This window comes from Carettochelys insculpta, chromosome 28, assembly GCF_033958435.1.
Source record: "Carettochelys insculpta isolate YL-2023 chromosome 28, ASM3395843v1, whole genome shotgun sequence".
Classification (NCBI taxonomy): domain Eukaryota; kingdom Metazoa; phylum Chordata; order Testudines; family Carettochelyidae; genus Carettochelys; species Carettochelys insculpta.
Genome location: NC_134164.1, coordinates 6381259 through 6393134, shown reverse-complemented (window position 1 = coordinate 6393134; position 11876 = coordinate 6381259). Strand labels below are relative to the sequence as shown.

Here is an 11876-nt window from a genome sequence, read left to right as displayed (position 1 = left end):
GTTAACAGATGGCCTTGATGACAGATCCCTGTTATTAAAATAGACTTGGGGACGGGCGGCAGCCTGGTGACTCAAGGGGATCAGATTAGTTTCTTCTAGCACATAAAGACACTATGGCCAGGGTTCCCTGTATTTATTTCCATCCATGGGCAGGATAAATTTTGTTACATGCACCAAGGCATGTGCAGAAGTGCACCACCAGTAGAAACACAGGCTGCCGGCGGGGGACGCTCTGCTAATCAGCTGGGCAGAACCTGAATCTCTCCTGGGCAGCCGCCCAAGTGCTCAGCTTACAGGGAACACTGGCTGCAGCCCATAACTTTCAGACATAGCCCTTGTAAGCAAAGATATCGGTGATCAAGAGAGACGCGCAGTCATTAGAAATTGGCTTAAGACAGATCTCCGTTATGCGAATGGATCTTTTGGGCAGAGTAGTGACTCTGGTGCATCATATTCCTTTCTTCTACCACACCAAGACCCTACAGGCCACAACGTTTACAGTCTTGCAAGGTTCTTGAAGCCTTCATAGGTGAATGGAGGGAGGGCGGGTAAACACGAGGCACTTTTGGACAGGCAAGCAATGTGATTGACTTCACACGCACTGGAGTCCTGCTCGCTGCTGAAAAAGACGCCGTCGGGTGAGTCTATGGAAGGGTCCATGTCATAATAATTGTACGGCCTCAGGAGAACGCTGACTCCGTTTCCCACCGTTACCGTGTTGGGAATATCCTCAGCATGGGGGATGTGAAGGAAGCCAGTTGTCACCCAGGCAACCAAGTCCTGGGGAAGAGAAACAGCGGCACAGAATTAGGTTAACGTCAGGAAAACAGCCCTGTGGGAGCAGGACCTGTCACAGAGCTGAAACCTCACAGGTGTCTGAAGAGAGAACCCAAGCCAACATCTGGGAACACCACCCGACTGACATTTTTTTCCCCCGTTTGTTGCCGTTTCAGGCTCTTCAGACTGTCCGAAGTAGCTCTGCTCATTCACTCTACTCACAACTCAGGGGCAGGGACTTCCCAGGGGCAAAGGCCCAACAGGAGCCAAGTCAGAAGACGAGAAACACAGAGAGCACCGAGTTACCGCAGCAGTACAGCGGAAAGGGACCCGGGGGTTATGGCGGATGAAAGGCTGGATATGAGTAAACAGTGCGCCCTTGGAGCTAAGAAGGCTAACGGCATAGTAGGGTGCATTAGGAGCAGCATTGCGACCAGATCTAGAGAAGTGGTTGTTCCCCTCTATTTGGCACTGGTGAGGCCACATCTGGAATATTGTGTCCAGTTTTGGGCCCCCCGGTATAAAAAGGATGTGGATTTGCTGGAGCAGGTTCAGCAGAGGGCAAAAAAAAAAAAAGATTAAGGGGCTGGAACACATGACCTATGAGGAGAGGCTGAGGGATTGGGGCTTGTTTAGTTTACGGAGAAGACGACTGAGGGGCAATTTGATAGCAGCATTCAGCTTCCTGAAGGGGGGCTCTAAAGAGGATGGAGAGAAACTGTTCTCAGTGGTGGCAGATGGCAGAACAAGGAGAAATGGTCTGAAGAGACAGAATGAGAGGAGTAGGTTGGATATTAGGAACGACGGTGAAGCGCTGGAATGCGTTGCCCAAAGAAGTGGTGGATTCTCCATCCCGCAAGGTTTTTAAGTCCCGGCTTGACACGGTCCTGGCTGGGATGACTTAGTTGGGGTTGGTCCTGCTTTAGACAGGGGACTGGACTAGCAACCGCCTGAGCTCCCTTCCAGCCCTAGGATTCTATGAGTCTGATTACTTCTCCTTCCCCGAGGTGTTACTGCCATCCCAGAGCAACCAAACGCCCTGTTAGCTACATCGGAGTCCCAGGCAGAAGAACAGGGTTTGCCTGTGTGGGTCCCTAGCTCTAAGACTGATAAGACTCAGCAAGCCCTATAACGCAGGGCCCCAGTGTAACCTGTGCCCGGTTCACTGTCCCATGGAGTGATACCTAGACCACTTTGACTCTTCTCTACAGCCTGAGTCGAGAGGCTTTTAGCTCAAACTGTAAAGGCTCCTGCCCCAAGCTCCAGAGGTCCCAGACCGCTTGCGGTCGGTTCCCCGAGCACAAAGAGAACCCAACTCACCTCGTTCACGATGGTCTCGTTGTCTATGAAGTCAGCGAAGGCCACAGTGGGCGTCCAGGGGTCGTTCTGGTTGTAGATGCTGGTGCTGGTCAGCTCCTCTTCCTTCCGTTTGGTGACAGCCAGTTTGTACCTACCGAGAGGGGAGAAAGAGGGGCAGCCACCCAACACACAGGCATTAAAAACCAGACTGGGAGAAATACACTGAGCACTGACTCCACTGGGGGCATGGGTTAGAGCCGGGGGGAAGGGTCCCTTCTCGGGTGGGAGTGTCAAAATTTCCTAAGGGTGGCCAGCATGACTGGCTGCCGGGCCTCAGGCTCCTGCAGCTCGTTAAAAATGACGACAAGTATCGGAGAGGGAGCCGAGTTAGCCTGTGTCTTCAAATACAACAAGAAGTCCTGTGGCACCTTTTAGATTAACAGATATTTTGGAGCATCAGCATTCATAGGCAAAGACCCACTTTGTCAGATACATGGTCGGGGGGTTTCAGAGGAGGGTCTCAGAAAAGGGGAGGGCCAGAGCTGACAGGGTCTAGTCAGTCTCCCCTTTACTGAGACCCCCTCTTTAAATCCTCCTCTGAACCCTGCCCCACTCATGCATCATTAAAAATGTTGAAATCAGTTACTGTTTTTATGTCTGTGTATTCACATCTGCAGACCCATTCATAAAAGTTTTTACTTTCTACAGACTTATTTTCTTACACATGCCAAAAGAGGGGGTTTTTTGTATGAAAGTAACCGAAATTTCCATCAGTTTTTCACACAACGCACAGTTAACCTGGGGAACTCCTTGCCGGAGGATGTCATGAAGGCCAAGACTACAGCAGAGTTTAAAAAAGAACTAGATGAATTCATGGGGGATAGGTCCATCAATGGCTGTGAGCCAGGACGGGCATGGACGGCGTCCCCAGCCTCTGTCTGCCAGAGGCTGGAAATGGGCGACAGGGAATTGATCACTTGATGATTCCCTGTTCTGTTCATTCCCTCTGGAGCACCTGACATTGGCTGTTATCAGAAGACAGGACACTGGGCTGGATGGACCTATGGTCTGACCCAGTGTGGCTGTTCTTATGTTCTGATGGATGCCACTAGAAAAGGCTGGGGTGGGACGGGCAGTAGCTGCTAACTGCAGAGATGAAAAGCGGGGCCCAACAAAGAAAGTTTACTCCCCCCCGAGGTTAGATAACACACTAGGGCTTTTCCATCTCAGGCTCCTCAGAGCCCACAGTGCACCTCCCAAAACTATTACCCCAACATTCAGCCCACCTGGCTGGACCTACTAAGGAAACACCAAAGCCTGGCGTGACAGGCAGCCAGCGAGGTGCATCAGCCAAATGGGAGTGGGTGTGTCCAGGACTGGAGTAGCAAGTACTGACTGGGATCTGTGGCCAAGGGGTGCGGCAGGACTGGGAAAACAAAGGGGGCTTCAGCCCACAGTTCAGGTGCATTGGGAGAAGTGTGGACAAAACAAACCAACGACATGGACGACGCAATCAAGGTTGCCACAGAGGTTTGGCTGTAAAGTGCAAAGAATCAGCAAACAGCGGATAGGACCCAGCTCCCAGTGATTGACAATGGGAACGTGACACCCCTTTGTTATAGGTGACCAGAGTCTTTGCCCATGTCCATTCAAGCGGTATCTGAACCACAAACTACACGGTAACATCGAGATGAAAACGGCCTACCTCCCCCAGCTGATAGCTCGCTCCATGGGACTGGCCTCTGGCAGGTGGTCCCCGGTGAAGCTAACAATCTGGATCCTGTAGCCACGCTTGTGGCCCCACTTATTCTCACGGTTGGAGGCAAAATAGATGTATCTGGGCATCTTGGCCTGGAGCCGGAAGGCAGCCTTGTCCTCTGTGTCCAGGACAGTTTTGATGAGTCGCGGCCTCTGTATACGGTGCTCTGGACTCCAAGGTGCCTGCACGGACTCGAATGCCATGTCATGGGCCATCAGAGTATTAGCTGTCCCTAAGAGGCAAAGAAAAACACTGCTGAGAAATGTTTGCCCGTCTCAGAGACTCCGAACAGCATGGTTGCTGCATGCAGCCATCTCCGGTTCTGTGCTCAGCAAGCTCTCGGACTCCAAAGGAGCAGTTTAATCCTTCCCAGCCACGACTGCAGCTGTGATCAGTGGGTGAGCTGCAACAAGAGGTGACCAACCCCTTCCCCTGGAGTCACCTCAGGTTAAGTGGAGCCTTATGTTAGCCCCGGCAGATGGGTGAATTCCCCCCAGATGACGATGCGGGTGTGACAAAGTGGGGTTGGTGGGGATTTTATTCCCCTCGTGATGGTGCGTTTTCTACTGTCCTGTAGGACCCCGGTGTGGGCCTTGGTTTCCCTGGGCCCTGCACCAATACCTAGTTGGTGATGGGAGTTTCGGGCGTGATAGCTTCTTGCAGGAACACAATGGCCATGTCCTTCGTAACCTGAGTGCAGCCAGGTGACACCTTTTGCAAGAGGAGGAGGACAATGGCTGGAGGAGGCCCCTGGCTGTTTAGTTTTGAACTAAGCTGCTGGGAATGCGGAAGTCTGGCTGGCTGGGAAGGCGGGGGGAGGGCCAGTGTCCTGGGTTTGGCCTCTCTCAGGCCTGCACGCAGAGGTCCAGGTGCAGGGATGTCCCGAGTGGGAGGCGGGGCCCCAGGCAACCTCCTTCACACACCACTTGGCTTTGTAACGCTTCACAGTACACTTTGGATGTGACTGTCTTGAACAATTGTCGTCTGCAAATTTCACAACTTCATTGTTCTCACAGGCCAATGCACACAATCTTTAGGGTCAGCAGATGTTTGGCTGGAAGGCTGCATGGCTCCCATTTCCAGATAATTTATGAACATGCTGAACAGCACAAGTCCCCGCAGAGATCCCTGGAGGACACCACTATTTACTCTTCTCCATTCTAAACACTGACCATTTACCCCTACCCTTTGTTCCTTGTCTTTTAACCAGATACAGATCCGAGAAAGGACCTTCCGTCTCCTCCCACAACTGCTTATAGTTTAAGAGCCTTTGGTGAGTGACCTGATCAAAGACTTTTTAAAAGTCCAAGTACGCTAACGCCACTGGATCACCCTGGCCCACGTTTCGTTGAACCCCTCCAAGAATTCTAAAAGACTGTTGAGGTGTGATTTTCCTTTACAAAAGCCAGGCTGACCCTTTCCCACCTGAAAACTGTTCTTTTCTATCATTTCAACCAATTTGCTGCTACTCCAGTTAGGTTTATCCCTTGTAATTGTCAGGATCACCTCTGGAGCCATTTTTAAAACTAGGCATTACATTAGTTACTCTCCAGTCATCTGACATGGAGTCCGATTTAAACAATAGGGCCATGTCTACACTAGCTCAAAACTTCGAAATAGCCATGCAAATGGCCATTTCAAAAAGTTTATTAATGAAGTGCTGAAATACATATTGAGCGCTTCATTAGAATGCCGGCGGCCACAGCACTTCGAAATTGACGCGGCTCACTGCTAAGCGGCTCATGCAGACGGGGCTCCTTTTCAAAAGGACCCCAGCAACTTTGAAATCCCCTTATTCCTAACAGCAGATAGGAAGAAGGGCTTTCAAAAACTGGGGGGTCCTTTCAGAAGGTCCCATTCTCCACAGGTGGCGCACGATTCAAAAAGCCGCACTTTCGAATCGCCGCGGCCGGCATTATGCTAATGAGGCGCTGCATATTCATTGCAGTGCCTCATTAGCGTCTTTCGAACCCGCTCATTAACATGCCCCTTTCGAAAGGAAGGGGCTCATGTAGACACAGCCTGTCTTATATACCAGTCAGCAGTTCTGCAATTTCATATTTGAGTTTCTCAAGAACTCCTCAGCAAATACCCACTTTATAGCTGCAGATAAGGTGCATCTAGGGGTTTGGAAAGCCACAGACCATTTTTGTGGGTCGTGGATCGCACAGAAATACACATTTTGTATCTGCACAGGGCTCTACCCACATCCTCTGCAGTGAACACTCTGCAAAGCAGTTGTTGAGCTTTTACGCAATGACCTGGTCTTGCTTGAATTCTCTGCTTGCCCCGCACTCAACAGGTCCCATGGACTGTTTGGCATGGCTCCTGCTTCTGATGTACTTTAAAACAAAGTTAAGCAAGACCAACTTATTCCACGGTTAGGAGGCCTCCATATCTCAGCGACCTTCCTCAAAAAACTCACAGGCGAACATGTACAAGCTTTAGGGTCTGCAGATGTTTGGCTGGAAGGCTGCATGGCTCCCATTTCCTCCAGCTGTTCGGCCTCAGCCCTGCAAACTCACAGTGGGGTGGAGTTAGAGGCCTCCTGTTGAACTCACAGGGACCCGTGGAAAGACTTTGATGGAGCCAAGGGCAGGTCTGCACCACGGGCACTGGTGCAGGGACAACAAGACCTGGCTTGGCCCTGCTGGTCCCCTCACTTTTCACCCAGGACATAAGAGCGCAATGCCTGACCCAGCTGCGTGGAACGACTCAAGCGCCAGGGCTGGAAGCCTGGGCCGAGTGTGATGCAGGCTCACTGTGGCAGCTTGCTGTAGGGTGGCATTGGGCTGTGGGTGGCTCCCATCTGCAGCTGCTTGTCAGTCAGACACCCAGGGACAGAGGGCAACGTACGTGAGGGAAGTCACTGCCCTCCCAGAACAGCCTACGTTCTTGGGCCAGCCACAAGGGCTGGGGCCACGAGGCAGCTGCCTGGTTCTCTAGTGGGCCGGGGCCACGGCATAGCTGCCTGGTTCTCTGACTGGCCAGGTGGGCTGTGGCCATGGGATGGCTGCCCAGGTCTCTGGCTACCAGGGCCATGCCACCCACTGGCAGGGGAGACACGAAGGAGCCTGGGGGTTGGCTCCACCAGGGGAAGTCGTGGAAGGGCCAGGGCTGCAGTTTGCATTCCCCACCACCCATGCAGATGCTTTTCATCTCTTCCCTCACTCCAGAGCACTCTGCCTTTTGGCCCCAGTCAAGGGGCTGCTATTCAGCGGAAGGCCGGCTACTCTCTACAGAGCCCCAAACCTCCAACTCATTTGGCACGGGGAAGGACGCAGGGGCTGCTGGTACTGTAATTCAGGCCAAAGTGCATTGCTGAAAAATGTTGCAAGGGCAACTTTCTAACCAAAGCATCTGCTGGGCCTTTCCCACTCACGTGCACAGGACAGACAGACTCAGCAGCAGCTGTTGCATGGGGGTGTCAGATACTCATGCATCAAGCAGGCCCCTTAACAGACACCCTGCGCTGGGACTCATGACCGGTCTTCCGATTTTTCACATCCAAGGGCAGAATAAATTTTATGGGGACCAAGGCCTGTGCAAATGTGCCCCACCTATAGAAACACAAGCTGCCGGCTGGGGGCGCTCTGCTAATCAGCTGGGCAGCACCTGAATCTCTCCTGGGCGGCCACCCAAGTGCTCAGCTTACAGGGAACATTACTCACCTGAGCTGCTTCAACCATCAGCAGAGGCCCAGGTGACTTGTGAGCAAGGGATGAAATGCAAGACGTTATTCTAAATCGGTATGTGCACATCCTGGGCCTTGCCTGAACCCGGGGAGCTGCACAGAGCAAGCTCTGGGCGAGACGATATCAGGCTAGACTCTCAAGACTATTAGAAACTGATCTGCCAGCCACTCACCTTCCCTGCACTGCTGTCAGGCTGCTGTCAGGCTGCTCTCTGCTGGCTGAGAGCTACGTTGCTGGGCTGAACAGGACAGTGGCTAAGACAGTGCCAGTCCATTAGCTTTGGCCAGCCAGCCCGAGCGAGAACCCTGCCTGCTGTGTCCATGAGTATATACGCACATCCTTCTGCCAGTGCTAGCGGATGTGGGTGCCTGGGGAGGGTTCTGAACTGCCTGTTAATGCAGGAGAGGGGTATTGTAACAGGACACAAAGAACAGAGCAGCTTCTTTCAGCACTCTGGGCAGAGGGGGAGGACCAGGCTGGCCTAGGCCACTGCACAGTTTTCTTTGCACATTCCAGGCTGGAACACTCAGTGGAGGAGGGTCCAGGGCAATGTTCCCCCGAATCATTTCCATCCAGGTGCAGAATAATTTTTGTGTGCACGAAGGCCTGTGCGAATGTGCACCACCCACAGCAACACAAGCCTAGGAGTGGGAGCTCTGCTAACCAGCTGGGGGATAGTGGAACCTCTCCTGCAGGGGGCACACAAAGGCACAGCTGATAGGGAACACTGGTCCAGGGACGCGACCTCCCATTTCATCCAGGACTTCATCCCACACCCCTACCGCATGTTCAGTCTTGGGCTAGGTAACTTTCCCAGCAGCAGATGGGGGCTGACGCTGCTGTGAACAGCCGTCACAATCCTCTCCCAGCCCCTGCTGTCGCTCCGCATCTTAGTGCCGGGGTCAACACCCCCCGGCACGGGTGCCAAGAGCGGCACCTGAGCCTATTTTCATCGGCACGAGCTCAGCCCCAACCCTTCTCCCCCATGCAGCCGCGAGCTGGCTCACAGCCAGGCTACCTGTGGATTAACAAAAGACCAGCTCATGCCACCAACCACCAGGTCTGCGGTAAAGCTCTGCAGCTTCATTTATTTATGAATGAAGCTGTTGTCAGTGGAACGATTAGCGACTTTAAAAAACATCACGGGCGCTCGCTATACGAAGAGGTGGAAAGGTTGAATTTCAGTGCTCTGCCTCGGACAGGCTGCCGACCCCTGCCTCAGGCCCTCTTTCTTGATGGGTTTGGCTGTTCAGAATGCCCAGCGAGGACTAGAACTACAGAGGGGATCAGCCGAGATAGCTACAAACATTCTCTCTCTCTCCCCGGCCAGCCAAGTCAGGGAACTGGGGTGTGGCTGCTGCGTGTCAGACCCAAAGCACGGAGGGAAACCAGAGGGATGATTAGAACAGAGGGTTCCAGATTACCAGACTTAGGACAGAGAGGAGACCAAAACATCTGGGTTTTATGCAGCTGATTGCCACGTGGGTGCTTATGGTTGCTTACCTCTTAGTGGATAAACAGCATTTCCCTGAAACCTTCCAGCCGCCAGGGCTATTTCTGCCAAGCGGATGGAGATAGAGAACTGAGAGCGGCTCTCTCTGAAGAGGCCGGAGTGCACTCCACAGGAATGAGACTGAAGCATTCTGCAGTGCCCCTTAACGAGTTAGAAATGAAATACATTTCCCTTCAGTGGTTGGCTCCACCACTGTTCCCTGCTTATATCGGGTTTCAGAATTTAACTGAGAGATGACTTAACTTTTATTTCCTTCAGCTGTGGAGATCTGGACAACGACTTGCATTCCCCAGCCCCGCCTTGGGTTCTCTCATTAATGCAACTCCCCCCAGGTGGACTCAAACCTGCAACCTGTGGAGCTCGGTGCATGTGGCTCTACATTTTGAGCTAAAAACCAGCAGGCTCTCAGCTCAGGCTGGAGAGGAGTCTCAGTCTCCGTCTCTCTCTCTCTCTCTGTAAATGGTCTCAAGAGCACTCTGTGGGCCAGTGAACCACACTGCGGTGTGGGGGTTACATATTTCCACAAGCTGAAGGGCCCATCTCAAGCTTCAGAAACCCAGACAAGCCCCCACTTGTAACAACCCAGGAGCAAGCTCAAACTTGGGACCTCTAGAGCTTAGTGGAGGTGCCTCTGCATGGAACAGGCAACCACACCTAGGTGCCAAGTATCAGAGAGGGAGCCATGTTTGTCTGTAACTTTGAGAACAACAAGAAGTCCTGGAGCACCTTATAGGCTAACAGAGGTGCCCCAGGACTTCTTGTTGTTCACACCTAGGTGGTTCATTCTATCCCTTGGCTCCTGATGAGAGGGTTACCCAGACACCTTCTGACCAGCTGCAGGGCACGTCATCGCATGCTCACCATAAGTAGACTGAGGATGCTAGAGAGGGCAGATCTGGAGAAACATGCCACTGATGGGCTGCACGCCTCATCTACCAGAAGATGGAGAAAAGTCACACATCAGAGACCACCAGAAAACCAACTTTGCCTATCTAAGTTTACCCTGCTGAGGTCCTCCACGGCCGGGCACAAAACCAGCAAGAAAAGTTACATGGAGACCTACCTCCAACGTCCAAGTCCACTTTGTAATTGATGGAGTGGGTGTGCAGCGTTCCCAGGGTGTGAGCCCCAACCCGATTGCCGTAGTCCAGGCCGTCCCCGTAGAGGAAGGAGGAAGTCATGTAGCCTGTGGCTTGGACTTTGGCCTCAATGGCTCCGTTCTGGTAGAAGATGAAGTCCCAGATGTAGTCGTAGTTGCCCAAGGTGGCAGCAGAGCGAATGACCAGGGCGGTGTTGGTCAGCCCCCCGTAATGCAGAGAATACAAGTTGGAGAAATGGCGCCGCAGGGGCGACCCCAAGTTCTGCTCAAAGATGCAGATGGAATTTTTGTGCTTTTCGGGCACCTGGGTTTCCATCAAGTAGTGCGTATCTACATAGGTGGCCGAATAGGGGCAGTCGACCCCCCGGACTAAAGGGTACATGAATCTCCCAATGCCAAAGCTCCCATCCATGTACCTGGTCACCATCCCCCCAGGACAGTTGGACCCATACACAGAGATCGCATCCTGGATGCTGATCTCATAGACGATCCTCTCCCCCCGAAATCTGATGTCGAACAGCCGCATGCCGCTATTCACGCTCACCCCGAAGGCAAAGCTCCAGGCCCGGGAGACGACGTGATTGTTGCGCACACTGTAGCGGGGCCCGCGGGGCTCGTACTGCAGAGGGGACGGAGCCGTGGGAGCGGCTTGGGGATGCAGGGAGGAGAATCCCCCCTCAGGCGGGGCTCTCTTTACGATCTCCACTTTGACCCGGCCCTGTTGGAACTCACTCTCCAGGTGGGTCAGGTCCCTGTAGTACTGCCCGTTATAGAACACTTGGCTCACCCGCCACTGGGTAACGTCCAGGCTGCTGTGCTCCACCAGCACCTCCAACCCCACTGGGTGCAGGAAGAAGCCGCTCACGTTCTGGAAGAGAACGAACCAGGTGCTGCGGTCTCCAGACCGGAAGCCCCGGGGGGCTGTAGTGAGTGGTGCGAAATTGGTTCCATCATAACTAAATACTTGCTGCAGGAAGACAGGAGCCTTGGAGAATGCCTCCTTCGTCAGGAAGATTCCAATCTGCTCGTACTCGTTCCCCAGTAGCGGTCGGCGGTGGTACGGCAGCTTGTCCCCGTATTTCTGCACCGTGACGTCCCGATGAGCCATCGGCCCGGGCAGGGGCCCCACCACATACTCTGTGATGTTCGGATCTGGTTGGTTGCCAAAGTACACCACAGCCAGTGCCTGCCGGGTGGGTCGCTGGCCGCCACGGTCCAAGAACCTCAGCACCTCCGCCTTGGCGGGGAGCTGCACGTCCACGTAGTATATGCAGTTATCAGAGGGGTTGGCGTGAGAGGCGTCTACCAACGGCACCCCCAGGTTTTCCTGAAGGTACTTCACCACTTGCTTCATTTCTTCTGGGGTCAGATCAGCAAAGACCAGGCTCTGGTCACTGTGTCTTCCCTCCTGGCTGCTCCAGGGCTGTGCCTCGCAGCTGGATGGCTTCCCGCCTCCAGTCAGCAAGGCACAAAACAAGGCCAAAATCGTGGCTAGCGCCAGGACCAAAAGAACGAGGAGAATTTTCTGATTCATGTTGCTGCAACCACAAAGGCAGGAGACCGTGAGGCTACAGAAACCACTTCCAGAGTGGAGTTCCCAGCAGCCGTCAGCCTCTTTAAGCTGCAGCTGGAAGGGTTAAGCACAGGAAATATGAGATGTGGAGGCAAGCTGGGAGGAGACGATCTGCTTGGTGGAGCCGCTTGATGGGGATCAAAAGGGCAGGTCCTCCTTAT

The 11876-nt window shown here is 53.3% G+C and overlaps 1 protein-coding gene across 1 annotated transcript; it reads right to left on the bottom strand.

The window, feature by feature from the left end:
- Positions 1-118: 118 nt before the first annotated feature.
- On the bottom strand, positions 119-11795 carry LOC142002813 (amine oxidase [copper-containing] 3-like). The gene is made up of 4 exons (XM_074979232.1): positions 10107-11795; positions 3782-4067; positions 2098-2227; positions 119-780 (listed from the first exon to the last, which is right to left on the bottom strand). The coding sequence occupies exons 1-4, from the start codon at positions 11674-11676 to the stop codon at positions 496-498; spliced, it is 2271 nt and encodes a 756-aa protein (XP_074835333.1). The 5' UTR covers positions 11677-11795; the 3' UTR covers positions 119-495.
- Positions 11796-11876: the final 81 nt, after the last annotated feature.

Bases quoted from the DNA above. Each gene is read 5' to 3' on its own strand.
- LOC142002813 (XM_074979232.1), bottom strand. From the start codon at position 11,676: ATGAATCAGAAAATTCTCCTCGTTCTTTTGGTCCTGGCGCTAGCCACG. The intron at 2,228-3,781 runs GTAGGCCGTTTT...CCCTCTCGGTAG, and splicing joins CGAGCTATCAGCTGGGGGAG to GTACAAACTGGCTGTCACCA. The intron at 781-2,097 runs GTGAGTTGGGTT...TCTCTTCCCCAG, and splicing joins ACGAGACCATCGTGAACGAG to GACTTGGTTGCCTGGGTGAC.